This window comes from Barbus barbus, assembly GCF_936440315.1.
Source record: "Barbus barbus genome assembly, chromosome: 26".
In the NCBI taxonomy this organism is placed as follows: domain Eukaryota; kingdom Metazoa; phylum Chordata; class Actinopteri; order Cypriniformes; family Cyprinidae; genus Barbus; species Barbus barbus.
In genome coordinates, this window is record NC_136754.1 from 27,404,653 (window position 1) to 27,427,234 (window position 22,582).

At 37.5% G+C, this 22,582-nt stretch overlaps 2 protein-coding genes across 7 annotated transcripts in view; both read right to left on the bottom strand.

Moving 5' to 3' along the window:
* Positions 1 to 18,544, bottom strand: part of LOC306845611 (5'-AMP-activated protein kinase subunit gamma-1-like) — a 36,483-nt gene extending 17,939 nt beyond the window's left edge. For 2 of the 6 annotated variants that reach the window (XR_013781998.1, XM_079378512.1), the window contains exons 1-3: positions 18,245 to 18,542; positions 13,369 to 13,440; positions 8,258 to 8,504 (exon numbers count right to left, since the gene is read on the bottom strand). Coding sequence is in view for 2 of the 6 variants with exons in the window: in XM_079378512.1 (XP_079234638.1) it covers positions 8,258 to 8,504; positions 13,369 to 13,440; positions 18,245 to 18,331 (406 nt within the window). In the remaining 4 variants the exon portion in view is untranslated. Of the gene's footprint in view, positions 1 to 1,007; positions 1,655 to 8,257; positions 8,505 to 13,368; positions 13,441 to 18,244 lie in introns of those variants that run through there. The other 4 variants (XR_013781997.1, XM_079378513.1, XR_013781996.1 and 1 more) reach the window with 3 other exon arrangements.
* LOC306846144 (tyrosine-protein kinase JAK1-like) overlaps positions 1 to 22,582 on the bottom strand; it is an 830,156-nt gene that overhangs the window by 518,987 nt on the left and 288,587 nt on the right. The window lies entirely within an intron of this gene.

Below are 22,582 nucleotides of genomic sequence, written 5' to 3' on the forward strand. Positions count from 1 at the left end.
TATTGCTTTGCTGGACTGGTCGGGACACCCAAACAAGCAGGATAATATTTTGATACTGCCATAGCATTTATAATTTTAGGGGAAATATACAGATTTTAAAGGTGGAGTTTAGCATTTCTGCTCTACTATAGCAGCAAAAACAGTTTTGCAAAAATATTGGCTTTCAAACAGATTTCCCAAACAATCCCTCTGCCTGCCATTGGTCAGCCAAAAGTACACCATTGGTTGAGCCAATGTTGCTATGTTGGGCTGGTTGAGACACCCAAACATGCAGGATAATATTTTGATAGCACCATAATGTTTATACTTGTAGGGGAAATTAACATCTGCACAGATTACTTGGTTGTCTCTGCATATTATGACGCTGCAGGAGAAAGTATTTTAACATCAAAAAATTTAATCACCTTCAAGTCAGTCCAAATGTCATGAGATTCTTATTTTTATATTTTTAATATGCTTTTCAAAACCGCAACAGCAAAACATATGGGTTTTGAATTTCCAGTTCGTGCCTCCAGTTCAGTTTGAGTTTAGTAATCAATTAAAAATGCATCAAGGAATCGCAGACTGCGATCATGAGACGAAATGTTTCAGGTGAGTCTGGTGTCTCTTTCAAGCCTTACTCCTAATAGAACCCATTGTCACATTTTTGTTTGCGTCACTGTGATGAAGGCATCAGCTGACAGCTTTGGGTTCAACCCTGAACCAAATTAGGTCTGTAACTTCCTTTACTTCTAGAGTGTAATGTCTTGGCTGCTTATTTTAATGTTCTTGACACACATACACAGTAGCCAAGTCAACAGACCATGAACGATCAATCCAGTTCAATCAACGTGTATCACGCAACACATACATGTACTGTACATATCTAATAGACTATATGATGAACAAGTAGTCAATGCCTGGCTCATAATAGCACAAGGCAGACTGGAACATCCCACCACCAGACAGATATCAATACTGTTATGTCTAGCTGAAGGCTCTATACAGAGACATGATTAGTAGCGTACCAGACAAACATGCCGATTCTGACTGCCGTCTCCCTGAAAGCAGCTCCTCGTCATGGCGCCTCTTGGTCCGACGCAAACTACCAAACCTCTTCATGGGAACCAGCAGGCCTCACGTCCAGCCTGAAGATCAACCATACCCTCCCGACTAAAGCGAGGATACGCGACACAGAGATCCTGTTCGGATAACAGAGAACTCAAGTGAAGCCAAAGCAAATGTCCAGGATTCCCAGAAGAGGTTCTCGTTCTCCGTGAAGCCAGATGATGGAGCGCTGCACCCTAAGAAGTGTCTCCTATAGATATTTATGTTCTTCACAGATGCCACCTGTCCCAGCAGTCCACTTGGATTCTTTTAGTACCCTTTGTAGAAATGAAATGCTGGCATTGGCTGTATTCCAGTGCTATTGATCCTCTGATTTCCTGTCTCCACGAAATACACAATGCAGCCCGCCACTATGCTTACACCGTGTCAGTTGAGCAGACCCTGCTGATGAAAGGCAGACTTGCTTATGGCCCCCAGTGCCGCAGATTGTCTCAGAAGTGATGTCTCTCTTCACTTATCTATCTGCACTCTCTCTCTCTTTTCTCGCCTTTTCTCTTCTCCTCCCTCTCGGTGTTTGTGATTACCAGCATGCAGCCCTGCCCTCTCTGCAGGAAATTGTCAGGTGCAGCTGTGTGTCTCTTTAAAATAGCATACAAGGCAGGAAGCTGTAAAAGGAGACCAGGCAACACAAGCCAGCAACACTATTGGTTCAGTCCTTCACATGGCTTGTTCTTTTTGCTTGACCTCTGAATTTACATATAGACAGTACATTTCTTTTACCCCTGCTACTCATATTTTACCCATGCATTTGGTCTTTGTGTCAACCTTTCTTCTGATATTCCAGGTCTTTTTGAAACTTTTAGTAATGCAATGCCATTTTACTTTCTCTTGATTGTAATTCTTAATTTAATTACTGCAATAAACATTAAATTATTAATGGTGTTTGCTAAGCCTGTTGTTATTATCATAATAATTATTATAATTTCATCCATTGTCCAAACTGCATGTCCTGTAAGGTTGCAGAGATGCTGGAGTCTATTTTATATAAGCTCTTTGTGAGTTCTCACCTGGTAAAAATACCACCATATGTACACCAGGGGTGTGCAGTCCATCTGAGATAATTAGTTTGAGGAATAGCTAAATGTTAAATATTTTCATTACCATAAATTCCCTTACATAATAAAATGTTGGGAATACATGTGTAACTGACCACAAACGATGGTAATTTCCTGCAAATCTGTGTCAGCAAGAGAGACTGATGTGAGAGCTTCCACAACAGCTTTGCTGCTTTATTGCTATGAATCGTCATTACTGTTGCACGTTCTTATTGGTTTGTTGGCATGCGAGTGATATCATGAGCAAAAAAAGCCATCTGAAAATCGCTCGCGTAAGTGGAAAAAATATGCTGTTGCTGCCAGATCTTGATTACCGAAAATCTCATTGTAAACTAACTCAACTAAACCAAATGAAAAAAAAAAGTAGTAACTGCATATTTTCTCAAGCAAAACATATTTTCTTACATTTTTTGGCATAGAAAAAGTATGTTGAATGTACATGTTCTTTGGCAACATGCTTGAGAAACCTAATCAAAGTTTCTGAGGATTTATATATGTGTGTGAAGCATGATGGAAAGCACTGCTGTGAATGACTATTCCTGGCAAAAGATCTACTTTTAATCTGCCATGGTTTTCTTATTTGTCATCTCTCTTAAATTAATTAATTAGATAGCATAGGTAACCCGGTTAAAGAACAAAACAGGACTAAATATATAATTTTCTTTTTTGGTCCAGCCAAACTACAGGTGTGAACACGCCCTTAGAATATGGATTCAATCTGAAAATGATCTGTATGTGATTTCAATCCTATAGGGTCACTTCTGCAGTTTGAAATCCCATCTCCTCCTGATTGCTCAGAACTGCCTTCTCTTCAAAGCAGACAATAATACAGAAACTTTACAGCAGTGAACTATAAAAGTGCTGATGCCGAGAGCTCGGAGTCCCTCTGGTGTCTGATTCCTGGTGTTTACACCTGGCCTGAGACTGCATCAATCCCACCCAAAGAGAATAAAGCCTTCTATACATGCTCAGAGTGAAACTTAACTGAAGATTCAGTGGACAAACAAAACAGATCATTTCATGGGATCAGTGTCTGTCTTGCTACAATATACAACACAGCTGTGTGTAATCAAAACTGCAATGTTCTTTTACACATAATAGGTGATGCACACCAAATGTTATGCAGTTTCTATAGAAATAGCTATAGTTTTCCATGTACTTTGAAGTATAAATAATCTTCTTACCCTTCTAACTGGTATATATGATATAAGATGATTGTTTGACTCACAGTGCCTCCTGGTGGGAAGTGAAGGAGATTGCTGAAACACGTTTGAGGGTCAACCTCTTAAGTGAGTGCAGTCCAGAATGAATTTCTCCACTATAGTATAAAAAGTATGATTAAACAGAAGTGGAGCAGGTCAAACAGATGATATGAAGTGGGATTAGGTTATCTCAGTGCATGCAGCAGCTCAGACTTCATATTATTCAAATAAAGTGCACAAAGACATATTATAAAAGCCTCAATATGCCACCACAACGATCAGCATGAGTCCATGAAAAGAGCTCTTTGAAATGAACTCTTTGCAAATTAAAACTGCTCTAAAGCTTTCAATCAAGGAGGCCACTTCCTGTGACCTTTTGGCAAATCGAGGAAAAGGAAAAAGACTTCGGAAGAGACCTCTTATTGGAGAACAATCTGGAAACGTGGCCAGAAATGTTTAAGTGCATTGGTTTTGGTTCAGTATGGCACACAGTAACAGGCACTCAAGTTTTCCCACTGCCGTCTCTGATGCTGGATGGATTTCTGGAATATTCTTCTCACTGACGCAAACAACCTCCTCACACTATTAGGGTAGAATGACTCACTACTCTTTTTTGAGGGTGTGTAACTATTAACCACCATATTTCTTTAGAAAATACAAAGATTTATGTAATTTATAGACAAGTATTTATAACAAGATTAAATGCTCGCAGTGACTTTGTGAGCTATTGCCAAGAAAATATCACATTTATATAATACTATATATGTGTCAAATACGAAAAGGGGTTTAGGCATTTTCCCCCATACTTCAGAATGTCTCCTGTTCAAAATTATATTTCTCTGAACAAAAATAATAACGATCAAAAAACTAATTTATTGTTAATTGTAAATCTTTACCAATCTTTGCCACTATCCCTCAGACCACTATAGGCTTTACTCATTTGTCAGCAATAATAATTTAAAATATTTATTATGATCATTTCCTTTTCATATATTTTAATAAGTACAAGTCAGAATAAGTATGTTGTTTTATTTTTTTACATAAACATATCTGTTATGCTGAATGGCGATGGAACATTATTTCACCCATTTTATTTTTTACAAAAGTTATTAGAAACATTAAAGTAGACACTTTACTTTCTGGGAAACCAAAATGGGATGTCTCGTCTTTGATTGTACAGCATAACATTTTGGTTACATATTTCTTCACAGTGTTATTATTAATAAACTGAAAATTATAAGATCTGATATTGTAAAGTAATATACAAGCTTTTAAATTCTGCTACTGGAAGACAAAGCTATAATTAAAAAAGCAGTCCAGTTATTTTCTTCATTATTAGAGCAGTGGAGGGATTCTCAAACTAAAACCATCAAAAACAGGGAGGGAGAATTGTCAGTCTTTGTCTCACAAATACATCTAATTAAAAAAAAAAGTAAAACAGATCTATTATCTGTGATTTAGTAGGGTCCATTATTCATAGATATTGTGTGAGCCCAGTTTGAAACCCAAACACAATGACACAACCAAAAGATCATTGAGAAAATGTGCAGTATTCATTGGCTGTCAGCAGATTTTGGAACTGACAAGGAAAACAGAGCTTTTCTTTTAAACAGCCAAATGAGCACAATTTCTGGAACGAAACAACTAACAAAACAACTACCACTTGAAACCAGACTGAGAAGATGCTGTGTTTTACTGCCATGCTTTTGATTTGTTGACTCTGATATACTGAACCTGCAATAAGTACAAAATGAGTGCAGAAAAGAGCACAAGAACAAATGTCTCCTTATGACAAACCACCTTCTCATTTTAAGGAGTCATCTGATGCCCATTTTATCACAAGTTGATATGATTCTTTAGGGTCTTAATGAAAAGTCTATAACATACATTGGTTAACATTTCTAATTTGTAGTGTAAAAAACACCTTCTTTACCCTGAAAAATCAGCTCTGTTTTCATGAAGCCATTTTTAGTCCATGTCGCTTTAAATGCTAATGAGCTCTGCTGACCCCGCCCATCTCTTCAGTGGGGTGACGAGCGGACCGTGAACTTCAGCCGCGAAACTGCCTAACTAGCACATTATTAAGAAAGGCAATTTGCAAAGATTCATAAAAAACCCTTATACTCACTTCTTCTGGAGGTGAGCCTGGATCACGAATGATTCACGCGAACAAAGACACATTTATGTAGATCAGGAATTGGCGCATTCCCTTCAAAAACGAAAGTACCATTAATCCTCTGCATCTTCAGCGGCTCAGCTGTCGGGAGTAAATGACGACTGCTATATTCATTATTACATCCAACAACAAAACACCTCACTCGCTTAATCTGAGACATCTTGTCTTCCCCTGCACAATGGTGGACAGCTCACAGCTCACTCAGGGCGGGTTTAAAGGATTAGTTCACTTTTAAAAAAACTTTTGCTGATAATTTACTCACCCCCATGTCATCCAAGATGTCCATGTCTTTCTTTCTTCAGTCGAAAAGAAATTAAGGTTTTTGATGAAAACATTTCTCCATATAATGGACTTCAATGGGACCCAAACGGTCCAAGGTCCAAATGACAGTTTCAGTGCAGCTTCAAAGGGCTTTAAACGATACCAGACGATGAATAAGGGTCTTATCTAGCGAAACGATCGGTCATTTAAAAAATAAATAAAAAAGTTTAAGTTTTATAAGCACAAATGCTCGCCATGCTCTGTTCTGTGATGCGCGTTCATGACGTCACGTAATACACAATGACGTTGAAAAGGTCACGGTTGACTTAGGCGGAAGTACCGAGTCAGTGTTTACAAATGTGCGGAAGGAGGACCATATACACATATTCAAATGTCTTTGTGTCAGTTTATCGTTTAAAATGCCCATTTCGTGTGCGTATCCTGGGTGTTTTAATATTAAAAAGCCTAAAAGAAAATTTTGGATTTTACGTCAACCGATACCTTTTCCATGTCATTGCGTATTACGTGACGTCACGAACGCGCATCACAGAACAGAGCAAGGTGAGCATTTGTGCTTATAAAACTTAAACTTTTTTATTTATTTTTTAAATGACCGATCGTTTCGCTAGATAAGACCCTTATTCATCGTCTGGTATCATTTAAAGCCCTTTGAAGCTGCACTGAAACTGTCATTTGGACCTTGAACCGTTTGGGTCCCATTGAAGTCCATTATATGGAGAAATGTTTTCATCAAAAACCTTAATTTCTTTTCGACTGAAGAAAGAAAGACATAGATATCTTGGATGACATGGGGGTGAGTAAATTATCAGTTTTTTAAAAAGTGAACTAATCCTTTAAGGTAAGACGGTCTTGTCAATCAACTATCGTGGGAGGGGCCTGTACAGAACTACGTCATTCTGACAGGAATCTCAGAACAGCCTGATTTGAGAAAGGGGATTTAAAAATATGGGTGGATTTTTATCATTATAGGATGGATGTGTACACAACTTTATGTTCAAACAACTTGTAAAGTGAATTTTGCATCCGATGACCCCTTTAAAGTCACTTTGGATAAAAGTGTTTGCTGAATTAAAAATGGAAGTAAGTTACATAAAGCTGCAAGATATTCAAAACAACTCAAAGTGACAGTGCACCAAAACATGAAAATCCTGTTATTATTTACTCACCCTCATGCTGCACCAACCTGTATACCTATCTTTCTTCTGCTGAACAAAATATATTTTGAACAACACTGGGGGAAAACATTGGACCCTATTATTTTCCATTTTATCGTCAAAAAGCATCTTGTTAGATATACAAGTTTGCTAAGATGTGAGGGTGAGTAAATAATGACAGGATCTTCATTTCTGGCAATAGTTCACACTTTAATAAAGCTGTGTAAAAAAAATGTATTTCAAATTCTGTCACTGACAACCTGAATGGCTTTTACAGAGGATGATTTAAGAGTGGTTTCATTACAGTATTAATAACTTGATTCTCTTAGCATTACTCTTGCATAAAATCAGCAAATGGACTGTGAGCCTGAGACTAACCTGTAAATCCTGTAATAAGCCCTCACTCAAGTCATTTCCAGGTCACTACTTGACTCTGACTGAAGAAACACTGATGCGGGCTCAAGTCTGTGTCCCATTATCTTTGAAAATGCTTAATGGCCACATTAGATCTGCACAATTTGGCCTAAAAGCATGTGCTCTAATGGTTTTAGTCATTAGAAAATCAAAGGCTACAAAACCCAAATCATCATCTTACCACATCCTGTTCTGACATTTTGAAAGTGAATCAACAGGAAGTCAAATTCTGTGCTACACGGATCAGCTTCCCCAAAACCATTATAACAAAAGGGAAGATACATGTACAAAACAGATCTGCAATCAGTATACAGAGAAAACTGACTAGCTAAAGAAGGATGCTGAATTAATTCTCAACATGCTGGGTTTTAAATGGTGTCTTAATCTACAGCATGCTTTGATGAAACTGGGATCAAAATACTTCAAGTCCTCATAAACAGGTCATAATGTGATATGCTTCATGAGGGTAGAAAGAACATAAATAAAATAGTTAATAATTTCTATTTATAAAGTTGATAGTTCAGGTCCTAGATGCTTATTGGTCTATATGGCATCTTGTCATGTTAAAATACAAAAATAGCCAAGACACAAAACACATGCAATTGTATATCACTGTGCAGTCATTGTAATTAATATTTATATATGTATAAATGTAATATTTCATTAAGCATAGCATATATTATATTATAATTTGGCTCAGAATCAGCTAATTTAATTAGCTAAATAACAAAGTAACCTAAAAACAGGGCCAGGACATTATACTTCAATAACCCCTTCATTAATCACCAAGCTTGAAATATGCCGTATATTTTGTTAATGGAAAAGAACATGGGTTGAAAATATTAAATGAACAGACTTGTGTCTCACCTTTTCTAGATTTGGAGAAGAGCTTGATGCTGGCAGGGGCTGAGCTGGACGAGGAGCGGAAGATACCACTGATACTGAGCCGGCGGGGAGATTTGGGAGGTGAGTCCTGGTGAGATGATAGTGGACGTGGGAAGATGCTTTTAGGAGTGCCAGGACTGGTCCTGATACATACGGGGGCTGAAGATGGGGTACAGAGTTGACTGGCAGGAGGCTTCAAACATGGGCTAGCTGACTTACTTCTGTCACCCTGAGAGAAAATAGTAAAGATATGTTTTAGACTCGTAGATCTACATTCATTTCTGCTGATGTTAGATCATTTCCCTTGCCAAATTCTGTGACCACACAATGATTAGAAGAGGAACTGCTTTTTTGTAATGAAGTGAAATGAAAGCCATTTCCAATTTAATATAAGCAAGTGACTATTAAAACGTTCCTGAGCAATCCTGAACACAGCATGATTTTCTCTTCATGTGCTTATAAAAACTTACAAATTGAAATTATATTATTCTTACATAGGCTACAAAGAGCAACAAAATCTTTTATCTGCCATATTTTGGGATAACAAAATTCTGTTTTAAGTTGTTGATTGTATATATAGAAACAATATGTTTATGTTTATTACAAAATATGCATATATATTCAAATATTTAAGCATTTTGAAAGCATGGGGAGACCGTCTCAATTACTTCATATGCTATGCCTCATGGGAGTAGGCGGAGCTTTGCACTCGTTTGGCACAGTTTTCTCGCTGCAACTCACTTGATTGGTGGAATTTCCTATACAGCATTAATGTAGTGGTATATTTTTATTTAATGCCATGTCAGCATCTTGCGCTATTTTCATGGCAAAAACTATTCAAAAAAATGTATAAGCAAACAAACAAACAAGTTTACAGCATTAATGTAGCTTTACACAAGAGATTCTGCTGTTAAACACATATTTAAAACAAGTTTTAAAAATGCAAACTGATGGCTTCAACAAAAGCAGATACCACAGATTACCACAGCATTTTTGCTTCCAGAACATTCTTGGATGTTCTAAACAGCTTGTCTGACTGAGCAACAGTAACTGAGAGGATGAAGCTTAACAGTGGGCAAAATATACAGGAAATTACATGAACACAGTCAGCTGATTCTATAACACCCAGGATGATATCTCCAGCTCACTTATGGCCTCAGAATCTCCTGATACATCAGCCTTATCTGGCCATTCGTTTTGAAGTTCAAGATTTTTGAATCAGGCAGAATCAGCCTTGCAATGTCAGAAAAAAAGAAGTATTTTAGTGTATCGATGTGATAATCCTGTGAAACAGGATGAGAATGTTACTTCATCAGCACTGTTACTACTTGAAAAAAGCAAGACGAAGCCAAAACACTGCACAACACATGCTGATAGAGAAATATTTTCAACAAGCATTAAGAAGAGATGAACTTATCAACTGTGAAATTACCTCAAGGCTTATAAACAGTGACCTCAGTTAAAAAATACAACAATCCTGTAATGATCTGTAGTGAAATGACACATTGTATATTAAATTAATAACTTTGGTAACTTTATTTCACAAATATTGTTAGTTCTTTTACACAGTTCAGTTAGACTCTTTGACAGTCTCATAAAAACTATTAAAAAGTCTCACTGTTTTGTGTGGCTGATCTTAGTACACAAAGACACACCTGAGAACAAGCTGTTTTCTCATACTTCATTGCACAATGGACAGTTTTGAGTGAAACAGGCAGTAAGCCTAGTGCCCTACAAGTTAGTATTTCAAAGCACTGACCTTCAACTCTTTGGCAAACACTTAGATTGTTTATTTGTTAATGTGCCCGTTCACTAGGCTGCTGTTGCTTCACAGGCTGTTTTCATTGGCCCAGCTTTATTTGGCTTTGATTACAAGAGGAAAGGTAGGCGTCACCTTCCAGCTTAGCTCTGAGTGGGTAAGATATACAGTTGGGCAAAAAAGTATTTAGTCAGCCACCAATTGTGCAAGTTCTCCCACTTAAAAAGATGAGAGAGGCCTGTAATTTTCATCATAGGTACACTTCAACTATGAGAGACAGAATGGGGGGAAAGAATCCAGGAAATCACATTGTAGGATTTTTAATGAATTAATTGGGAAATTCCTCGGTAAAATAAGTATTTGGTCAACTACAAACAAGCAAGATTTCTGGCTCTCACAGACCTGTAACTTCTTCTTTAAGAGGCTCCTCTGTCCTCCACTCGTTACCTGTATTAATGGCACCTGTTTGAACTCGTTATCAGTATAAAAGACACCGGTCCACAACCTCAAACAGTCACACTCCAAACTCTGCTATGGCCAAGACCAAAGAGCTGTCGAAGGACACCAGAAACAAAATTGTAGACCTGCACCAGGCTGGGAAGACTGAATCTGCAATAGGCTAGCAGCTTGGTGTGAAGAAATCAACTGTGGGAGCAATTATTAGAAAATGGAAGGCATACAAGACACTGATAATCTCCCTCGATCTGGGGCTCCACGCAAGATCTCACCCCGTGGGGTCAAAATGATCACAAGAACGGTGAGCAAAAATCCCAGAACCACACGGGGGGACCTAGTGAATGACCTGCAGAGAGCTGGGACCAAAGTAACAAAGGCTACCATCAGTAACACACTACGCCACCAGGGACTCAAATCCTGCAGTGCCAGACGTGTCCCCCTGCTTAAGCCAGTACATGTCCGGCCCGTCTGAAGTTTGCTAGAGAGCATTTGGATGATCCAGAAGAGGATTGGGAGAATGTCATATGGTCCGATGAAACCAAAATAGAACTTTTTGGTAAAAACTCAACTCGTCGTGTTTGGAGGAGAAAGAATGCTGAGTTGCATCCAAAGAACACCATACCTACTGTGAAGCATGGGGGTGGAAACATCATGCTTTGGGGCTGTTCTTCTGCAAAGGGACCAGGATGACTGATCCGTGTAAAGGAAAGAATGAATGGGGCCATGTATCGTGAGATTTTGAGTGAAAACCTCCTTCCATCAGCAAGGGCATTGAAGATGAAACGTGGCTGGGTCTTTCAGCATGACAATGATCCCAAACACACCGCCCGGGCAACGAAGGAGTGGCTTCGTAAGAAGCATTTCAAGGTCCTGGAGTGGCCTAGCCAGTCTCCAGATCTCAACCCCATAGAAAATCTTTGGAGGGAGTTGAAAGTCCGTGTTGCCCAGCGACAGCCCCAAAACATCACTGCTCTAGAGGAGATCTGCATGGAGGAATGGGCCAAAATACCAGCAACAGTGTGTGAAAACCTTGTGAAGACTTACAGAAAACGTTTGACCTCTGTCATTGCCAACAAAGGGTATATAACAAAGTATTGAGATGAACTTTTGTTATTGACCAAATACTTATTTTCCACCATAATTTGCAAGTAAATTCTTTAAAAATCAGACAATGTGATTTCCTGGATTCTTTCCCCCCCATTCTGTCTCTCATAGTTGAAGTGTACCTATGATGAAAATTACAGGCCTCTCATCTTTTTAAGTGGGAGAACTTGCACAATTTGTGGCTGACTAAATACTTTTTTGCCCAACTGTATATATAATTAAATGTTGTAAAATAATAAAAACATCCAAGGGGGTGCATCATTTTTATAGGCACTGTATACTTGGCACATTTAATTCGTTTAATAAGACATGTTTCGCAGCAACAAGGAAAATAAATATAAAAGCCATTAGAGTTAGCTGTAATATGGCAATAAATAACACAGATCTACTTGTGCATGGGACGACCGTTTCACTCTGACCGATTGCTTCATTTAACAAATACTGCCATTTAAACAATTCAATTAGAAATCCTGGCACATGCAAGACTAAGTTTCCTTCCATTAAAGTCCTGGCATCGCTTTTTTCTCTTTCTGTGCAAAATCATCATCCAAGCAAGCATTGAAATAGTTGAGTCTGAAATTGAAAGAGCAGCATGTGCAAAGAAAGTTTGCCTCGCCTGTTATTCATGAGCAACGTTTCAGCCAACGTTTATAAGCCAAGCCAACTACAGGCTAGCACAGGCAGCTCACTCCCACTCTTCTCTTTACTAACAAACCTGATTGCTCAAGTGCATGTTTAGACAAGTCAGCTCTATTTCGGTGTAATATAACCTGTGGTGTAACAATCCACACATCATTCCTTCAAACTGCACATGCAAAGGCTCTGTTCCAAAACCTAGTGACCTAATCCTGCTCCACTGTCCACATACAATAGGAAGAGGCTTTATAAGGAAGCATGCTAACTGAAACGGAACTGAAGTGACAGATTTGGAATGCTATGCATACGGAAATGAAATGCATGACAAATATTACCCTTTATATTGCCATGAATCTTATAGGCCATTTATAATTTTCACACACATGCATTCTCATCTTAATAATATCTAGCTATAGAATAAATTTTTATGGTATTATATGTAGCAATCATATGTCAACAATATACATTTGTATTCATATATGCAACTTTATTAAAACAATATGTTTATATAGAAAAAATCTGCTTGTTTATTTATGTTTTTGTAATAAATTATTAAATATATTTGTAATATCTTTTATATTTAGTTATATAATATCTACATAAAAGAGTAAAAAGTAAAGAATGTAAAGACCATCGACTCCACCGGGCTAGGACACCGGCAAAGGATATAAGTATCGCTTTTTATTTTAATTTTATTTTTTTCCTTTATATGTTTACTATTGAAATGTTGTTGTTGTATGCATTTGTCAATTTTATTTAATTTCTGTATTTTCTTAAATGTGTGTGTATAGAGTATTTACAGAGTGTTAACTTTTAGTTTTAGTTACTTTTTCTTATTTTGCTTTGGATAAAAGCGTCTGCTAAATGACTAAAAGTAAAAGTAAAGTAAGTAATATCGAAGTGTATTGACAGGATTTAGCATGGATATACATGACATGCATGTCCAAAATGTATTACACATACAGAAATATACATATTTATGGTCTCTCTCTCTCTCTCTCTGAAATTGTTCTAATAGGGTTCATATATGTTTGTACGTCATATGCTGATTTCATATATGGAAATGTATATGGTCATACATCTAAATGTGCACATATTCTGGAAATCTAGTAAAAGATAGCTATTTTGTGTATTTTACCTTGCGCATTTCATCTTTATCTGCTCTGTCAGTCTCTCCATCCATAAGAGAGGATGTGAATGTGCTCAAATCCTGTTAAAAGACAAAACATCAGAGTTAATGATAAAAGTCAAACAGTATGAATCAAAATATAAATAACAGTCTTTTAGCCAAATTCATAATACACTTCTCAGCAGTACACTGTAAATTAGGGATGAACGAGATTTGTTGTTACCATGTAGGTTATTAGCCGATTTGATCATTTTTTATTAATTTTAACCTTATTATTCTTTAAGCAGGTGCTGTTAAATAATGTTCAAAATTAGGATTAAACAGCCATTTACGTAATTTATGACTGTGCGAGTTAGATTTTACTCTGCCAGACATTCCTGATCCACACAAAGAAAGACAAAACGGACTCTCTAAGCTCTTATTCAATGGAGGCAGACTGGGAACAGGATCAAACATTGGCTGGTTTTGTCGGCTGATGCCGTTTTGTAGGGCTTGAAATACATCACTGTGGGGGGTGATGTCAAAGTTTAGGCAACTATTCAACACTCATTTAACTGACTTAAAACAGTAGATTTCTCCGAACAAAGAGTGGCTCAAACACATGTTTTTAGACATTTCACTCAAAAAGAATGACTCAATGCAATGAAAACTAAGAAAACCTAGGTATGCACCAAGTATTTGGTCTGTATTAACCTTGACTGAGCAGTGTATTCATTTTCATCAAGGTTTGTAAAATGTGAGTAAATGCTACCAACACTTTAAAAAGCATATCAGGCAAGACAAAATTAATATATTGACAATATAATAATATATCCTGACAATGTATTGAGGTCTTATGAAGCGAAACAATCAGTCTATGCAAGAAACCGATCATTATTTACAGCATTGTTAGCTGTAAGCCTCAGGTAACAGGGAGGACCAATTCTTTTCTATGAACTAGTTCTACTTGATTGATAACTGATTCACCAGTTCATTTATTTATGTAATTACGCAACAACATGACGTATAAGCAATTATATTCTTAAAGTACCCAATAAAAGTCACCAACATCTTTACATATAAAGGTTAACTATCCCTTTAAAGCAGGGCTGTCCAAACTTGGTCCTGGAGGGCCGGTGTCCTGTAGAGTTTAGCTCCAGCTTGCCTCAACACACCTGCATGGAAGCTTCTAGTATGCCTAATAAGACCTGATTAGCTGCTTCAGGTGTGTTTAATTAGGGTTGGACCTAAACTCTGCAGGACACCGGCCCTCCAGGACCGAGTTTGGACAGCCCTGCTTTAACGCGTATTGACAAAGGTAACTATATTTTGTTACAGTGTCTAAGTTTCACTTTCTGAAAATTAAACCTCTTAAGAAAGATGAAATGATAAACTACTTCCTTTACAGAAACCCTCAACATGTCAGTGATGCCATGTATCAAAACAGTGTATTATACTTCTACATAATAATGCACTAATAATCCAAAACACTATGACAGCAAATAATGAACTGCTCTACTGTTTTGTCTTTTGCCATGATGTAAAAGTGGTGTTATTGCTGCTGCTGCTAGCTATTCATCTCCTCAACAAGTACCACAAATAAACATCACAGTCACTGACAGGCAGACGATGAGCAGAACCAGGCTACCTTACACTATACACCACTGTTGTCGTCATAGTCAAAATACCCTGCTGACAATACCAAAGTATGTCGGAAAAGTCCCACTTACAGGAATTCATTAATGCACACAGTTATAAAAATGTTTATTATGGTGCCAGGGATTTTATGGTTTTGTATTGAGGCCAAGATTTTAGATTTCTTCACTAACAACTCCCTCCCAAACTGTAGCGTATGAACAGAGAGTCCTTTATGAGCGGTGCCAGGACACACCTCTCATACTGTACGGACTGAGATGTTATGAATACTGAGGCAGATAAATAACTGGAAATATTTAATCTTACACTATGATGAAATATCAGAATCAAAGAGACAATTACTGTTCAGTATGATTCGTTTTATTGCTCCTGTAAGCCACAGGAAGCCACAAGATTCGAGAGATTGCAACCCAGCAAAAGAGCTAAAGTATAGTTTGTTTTGCCCATTAGATCCTTCCTTGATATTGAAACATCCATCATAGATCTGTAAACTATAGGAAGATAATTTAAGTAAACCAAAAGTTATCAGTACAAGAAAATTTGTTTAAACTATTTTTTTTCCTAAAACGAGAACTGTAAACAACACTAAGGTAGAGCAGATGGCTCATAGTTTTTGTGTTACTCTTAAATTAGGTTGACATCTGATTATGTCATATCTTCGTAAAGGCGTCAAAAGAAGACCTCTGCTCTATGGACAACAAACAAACATTTAAGGCCTACATGGCATGTTATTTACAAGAAAGAGGCTGTAGTCAATCACAATGGGTGTTTTGCTAATGAGAAACAGAGTACTTTAGTCATTCTGCAGCACTGGAAGGAGAAAAGATATGATTTTTCAGCATTTCAGATGCACAGGTCAAGTGTTATGTTTACAAGTGGTTATGTTAATGATTCGCTTGAAGTTTATGGCTACAGGCAAAGGTTCAGGATGAGGCAGAGGACGGGGTAGAGAGAGGATCGGGATCTTTCAAACAAATCCCCTTTCAATCTCAGAAAGCTTTTGGGAGGAGGTCAATTAAATAAGGGAACATGCTGGGATATATCCTAAATTTTACAGGTTCTTAAAGGGATCTGAGTAAGCCTGGACAACTGTGAATTGATTATTGCACAATTAATTTGAATAGGATGCACTTTACTGATCCATAAACATCATGTATATTAGCTATGACTGTCAAAACATGTTAACAGAGTAGGATGTTTTAAAGCAGGGGTGTCCAATCCTGCAGATTTGAGCTGCATCCAGCTCCAACATACTTGCCTTGAAGACTAAGGACTATGTACTAAAAACTGTTTTTTTCCTTTACATTTCTGAAAAGTTTCAAGTATAGACAACAACACTGTCAATCCCTGTTCACACAGATCTGCAAAAAACGACTAAAAATGCTGTATTACACATGCCAGGCCAATAGTTGGCCACGCACATACGTATTTCTATAGACCCAACAGGTAATATGCATGTGCATGACGTCACCGTTTCACAAATTTGTGTTTTCCGTAGTTTACACAGAGATGATAAAAGTAGCATTTTTAAAAACCTGTAAACTGAAACCTGTTTTCAGACCGCCAAAATGCTGATGTTGTGTAAATGAATGGCCAAAATGCATAAAAAGATTTCCATATTAAGTTGAAAATGGGTCGTGCAAATCTACGCCCTCCAAGGAATTAATCCTGAATTAGCTGATTCAGATGTGTTTTATTAAGGTTGGAGCTAAACTGTATACTCATGTTGTACCAAACCTTTGTGCTGTTATTTATTCCGTGAAACACAACAGGGTAAGTTTTAAAGTCAGCATGAAATGGAAATTTTCCCAGTGTATTTCCCTGACAGTTGTGACATTTTTTTCTGAAGTTCTGACGTCATCATTTTTAATCAAAATTTCATGATTGGACTTTCCAGTGAAAACAACAGACTTCTCTCTGGTGAATATTTCAGTGGTTTAGTCGGTTTAAACCGGTCTCTTCCAGCTCGCATTCATCTGCCTCCACTTTGAGAGCAAAGCCCGCATCTCAACATCCACTTAAAAATCCACGCAAAGACCTCGTCCCTGTCGATAACCTGTTAAACTCAGATGTACGTCCCATATTTCTTTGTGACTTTAAGGAATGTTTATGCAGCTCTTTTCATCAATGGCGGTTCACTGTGATTTAGCTGATCAAATTCTAAAAAGAAACATTCTCTCCATTGAATCTCTACATTTTTATGTGTGCGTTTAATAAAAAAAACAACAACAATGTGCCAGGTTTAACATCACTAGATTACAGCATGTGTCAAGGGTTGTGTGAAAACGCTTTAAAAATTCTGTTTCTGTTTTCCACTGAAAAATATGTTTGGATCAGATTCCTGCCAACTTTGAGCAGGATGCTGCATCCCTAGGAAAACCTGAGAGTCTCCAGTGCATGCAAAGAGAAAATACTTTACTATACAAAGAATGCAGGGTGGTTTACTTATCATCACCAAGAAAGACAGATTATCAATGTCATAACTTTAACTTATCTTTGTTTTGAGCAGATGCCCTTGAACGGCATTCCATAAAGCAATAATATACAGACCTGGCCTTGATGTTAATTACACAGGCAGAGTCAGAGAGAGCTTGTATTTGAGCATGTAACGCTATGATGAGTCACGGCTGAGCAGAACGCGCTCTCTTTCAGCCGTTTCCCTCACTTCCTATTCCAGCTTTCTAAACAGCCTGGCTCAAGCAATAGCATGGCGTGCCAAACCATTTATATTTCAAAGCCCACGAGCGTACGTTTCCTGCAACTCTCTCGAAAACTTTCAGTTTTGTTGTCGCACGCGAGCAAACGTAGGCCTGTTCAACCACAGCTTCCACACGAGTTCGCGTCGCGTCGCGTCGGGGCGGGGGAGGGTTTGCTACTCATGTTTTGACAGCTCAAGCAGAACTGATTTCATACTAAAAATGATACTTTTACTTCCCCCACAACTGTAGTAAGAAAAATTGCGCAGGAGTAATAAAGCAACTCGTATCACATCGTCTGAAATGTTAGCTTAATAAGTTGCAATAACTTCTTAAGCAACAATGTAACACAAATATGTTCTAAAAATGTAATACATAACGTTCTAAAAATTCAATAGAACGCTTGGAATGTAACTTAATGGAGACAATGCGAAGACATGCTGTACTTTAAAGACAGTAAACGTATCAAACGCGTTCCACACGCCCACGCAACACTTGCCAACACTTAATAAAGCAGTAAAGTTATCAAATATAAAGTGCGAAGAGAAACTCACTGGCATGTTCAGGCGCAGAGATCGCTTTTTCTTTGAGGATTTCTTCGTACAGTCCTTTTTCTTGGAGTCCATCACTGTGCTTCCCATTTTCCTGCAGTCACAATTCGTCTCTTAATATTTAGGGAGGAAGGCGTTCTCCACTCGAAAATATTCACGCCAGTTTAGCGATGAAATCGTCGTCCGTAGCGTCAATTTAGCAGAAGCTCGTCTGAATTAAAACGAGCACATCCCGAGACTCCAGTTCCTTCTCAGTGTCACTGCGCCGTGGAGGACATCCGCATTCAGCTCCACTGCTGTCATGGGTTCGAGTCCCGCACACCCTCCTGCTGCTGAGAAGCAAGTTTAATGATCCCAGACTTGCTTATCTCTGAAGTTTGTCTTCTGCAACATCCCCCTGCTGTGTGTGAAGCTGGTGTCTGCTGAAGGAGTGACAGAGTCACTTCCTATCCATTCCAAACCCTTTCTATCCATTATAGCTACAAGGAAAGTCATGACAAAATGATACATTTTTGATCTTATCTGTGTGTATTATATTATTTTATATGATATTACTATGTTTATAAAACCGAAAACAGGAGTAAAAAAAAAAAAAAAAAAGCAATAGTTCACCAGAAAATACAAAATAATTTACTCGCCCTCATGACATTCTAAACCATGCTTTTTTTCTTCCTCAGACTGTTTAATTTCAAACAGCAGTGCTTTTATCCATCAATGGTTCCCAAACTCTTAAAGGGATAGTTCACCTAAAAATGAAAATTTGCTGGCCATCGGAGATGTGGGTGGCTTCAGATTTGAGAGCTGACTTGAGAGAGTTCTTCAGTAAAATAGTAAGATTTTTTTTAGCTGAAACCGTGGTCCTTGGTTATTCATAAAATGTAAGTCAATGGCTGCCGACACTTTGAGGCAAGATAATAGATATGGCTCCTGACAATAAATTGATGTCTGTGCAAGAAACTGAACAGTTTACAGCATAATTATCTGTAATCTCTTTAAGTCATCCTGATTTTCATGTAATGGCTTCATGTTCACAAATATTGGATTCAAATTTGCTTTGATAGGGTGATAAGTCAGCTAAAATGGGTCACGTTTTGGTAAATGAGTTATAATACCATCAAATAAGCTATGCATGAGATCTAATGGTATTCTTATAAATTAGCATGGGGTCTCTTAAATATATTATTTATATTTTTTAAATGTAAAAAAGTATAAAAGTTTTAAAATGATGAGAGTTAGAGTATCAGCAGGTACCTTGAGCCACAGCACAACATTCAGTTAAAATGGGCCAGCTGTTCAGTTAAAATGGGCCAATATAAAAAGAGAACAACACAGGTAATTTCAGCTTAAATCATTTTATTTTTTAATAGTAAATTGACACTATTGTCTTCAGTGTGCCATAGCAACACCATAAATGTATTTCATTAAATAGAAAGTTGAATAAATATTGAATTAAACAATGCAATTAAAAATGAACTGATCATGTTGTATAGATGTTTCTGTGCATTGGTGTGTTTTGTGTGCATGCATGTGTGTATGCTTGTATTTTTTTAAAAGACTGTTAAGATTTTGTATGGAGACATATCTACAGTAGGCCTATAAACCAATTTTCACCCTCAATTTCTGTGTAAAAGTGTGTGTGTATGCAGCTCATTTTTACTGACTTTCTTTGCTTGTCCTCCTGTCATACTGTCTGCAATGCAATTTGTTTTTTAAAAGACTGTTAAGATTTTGTATGGATACATATCTAGGCCTATAAACCTATTTTCAGCTTCAATTTCTGTCTAAAAGTGTGTGTGTGTGTGTGTGTGTGTGCAGCCCGTTTTAGCTGAAAACTGTGGCCCATTTTAGCTTACCTAAAATTACTTTTTTTTCACAAAAATCTTTCTTTTATAAATTCAACTTTTTTTTTATTTGAAAAGGCATGTCAAAACATTGTTCATAAACCTTTGCTTTGTTGGTAAGCTTACTTATAATAGCTTTAGTACCCTTATTAGTGATTAATGAAATGCTCTATGTAAGACTCAATTACCTTACAATTTCTCTGACAAGCTTCATGTAACACTCGCCCTGCCCGCCTTAAAAAACTCAGACTAATAAAAATTATTGTTGCATGTCAAGAAGTGTTGAAGCAACAATGCAAGATCAGTTATTGTGATTTAATTTAAAGAGATATGATGCTACAACCTTATTTGACCTGATAGCCCATTTTAGCTAACTTCACCCTACCTTTCTACCTTAGTTTCCTCATCTCACATCTACAAATGAAATTGTACTGTAACTGCAGTTGTGGCTGTTTAGAACTAGGTTCCAGTAGAACTGAAACCAAATGAACCTCATGCATGAAGACCCACATCCAATGACCCGTCTCGCTCCTCATATAAAGGCAAAGATACTAACAGAAACATCACTCAGCTTATTAATAAATGTATCGGATTTATATTGTGTAAGTTGTTCGCAAAGTTCACATGCTTTAATAGATACAAAATCTGGTTTTCGAATATAAAAAGTTTCTGAAGTTCAATATAAAGTTGTTTTATTCTAGCAAAAGTCATTAGCGGAGTGCATACTACAGTCTCTAGGGAGCGCAACTGTACCTTTATTCCAGCATCGCATGTGTGCAAACTACTCACCCACATACCACATCCTTGCTTTCTTAGTGAAAATGTAAGTGATATTGGTACATGTTAAACATAATAGAAAAAGCTGGTTGATACTTATTCTTTCCTATTTGGACATGTGGCACACTTTCAAATCAAGTATCAAACTAAGTGGTATTTGCAAACAAATGATAGGCTACTACATGTACCAGTATATCTACTGCTTCATCATCTTCAGCTGGATATCTGCTCAGCACTTTCTCAGATTGAGTAGCGTTAGATGTGGAGATTCTGGAGCCTGCTGTTCGAGAAGCCCCTTTTGTATTTGTGTAGCAGTGTGTGTGAAGACATTATCATCCTGGAATACAGGATCATCATAATGGAACAGTGTTTGAATAATCGGGAGCAGCTGGTCCTGTAAAATAGCCTCATATTGCTGGGCTGTAATACGACCCTGTAGAGCAATCATCAGACCTAATGACTGCTGTGTCATTATGGATTCTCTGCCATGCTTAATACCTGGAAGCAGATACTGTATTGTGAGTTATACGTTACATAAAAAAAAATGGATCCAATATGGATCCAAATATAGTGCAAACTGAATTTAGTGCACTCAGACAGACAGTTATATTTCATATCCTACAGTAATGATTTCTTCTAGTTCATTAGTATGTAATATTGGCCTTCAGAGGATCGTGGCTGTGTTGATGTGTAGTTTATTTGATTTTCTGCTGCCCATTCGTGTAAAGTTGACTCTCTGTCCACAGGTTCAAGTTTCCAGTCTTTCTTTCTCTCTCAGCTCCAGAAGCTGCATTCTGATTCTCAGGGTCCCTACATAGTGGTCACTGCCCCTTACTCACTCATCAGGGGATATCTATAGACAGATCACTTCACTTGACTAAGTTGATTAATCTTTTTATTTAAAACCTTAATCTAAAAATGTGTAGTATTTGTATCAATACGGTGTGCCTTTTACCCCATGCTGGTGGGCCTTTTACCCCGTGTGTGGGGTAAAAGGCCCACCCTCTTGCCACATTTTTGAAATAAAATAACTTGAATGATTTATTTTCACATAAAATCTGTTGCTCCATTAATGTTCAATACAACGTACAACGTATAAGCCCCGTTGTACCCTATATATATTATATATATATGAACAATATAAAACATGAAAATAAATGTGATTTGTTTCCGTTATATGATCCTTGGATGTGTAGCTATAACAAATAATAATAAAGGACATTGTCGTGTTTTATTGACAGTATTACTAAAACTGCTTAACATGGCCCAGCTATATATTTCCTGCACATTCTACAGTATATTTGATTATTTATTCATTTATTATTACCAGCAGGTGGCGCCTTCTGTTAAGGATTCTACATTGTAACCCAGTGATGCTTTGTCTGAATTAAATGAAGCAAAATATCACCATCCTATATTATTTGCAGAGATGTCATTCTCAAGTTACACATGCTGAACTTGAAATGAACTTCAGCGTACTGGTGTAAGACCGCAGTACTGTACGTTCTGCTGTAATCTGTGTTTGACTGATGGTCAGAGAAAAGCAGCCTGTGAGCAAACGCTCTCATCAGGACTGACAGTCTGCACAAGGCATGTTTGGTCAGAGGTTTTGATTTTCATCTAACATGATATCTGTTGATGTCTGTGGCCAAACAGCTTTCTTTTCTTCTGCTCTGGTCCGTCTGGAGCACATTGTTCCAGTTCACTCAGCTCTCAAGATGAG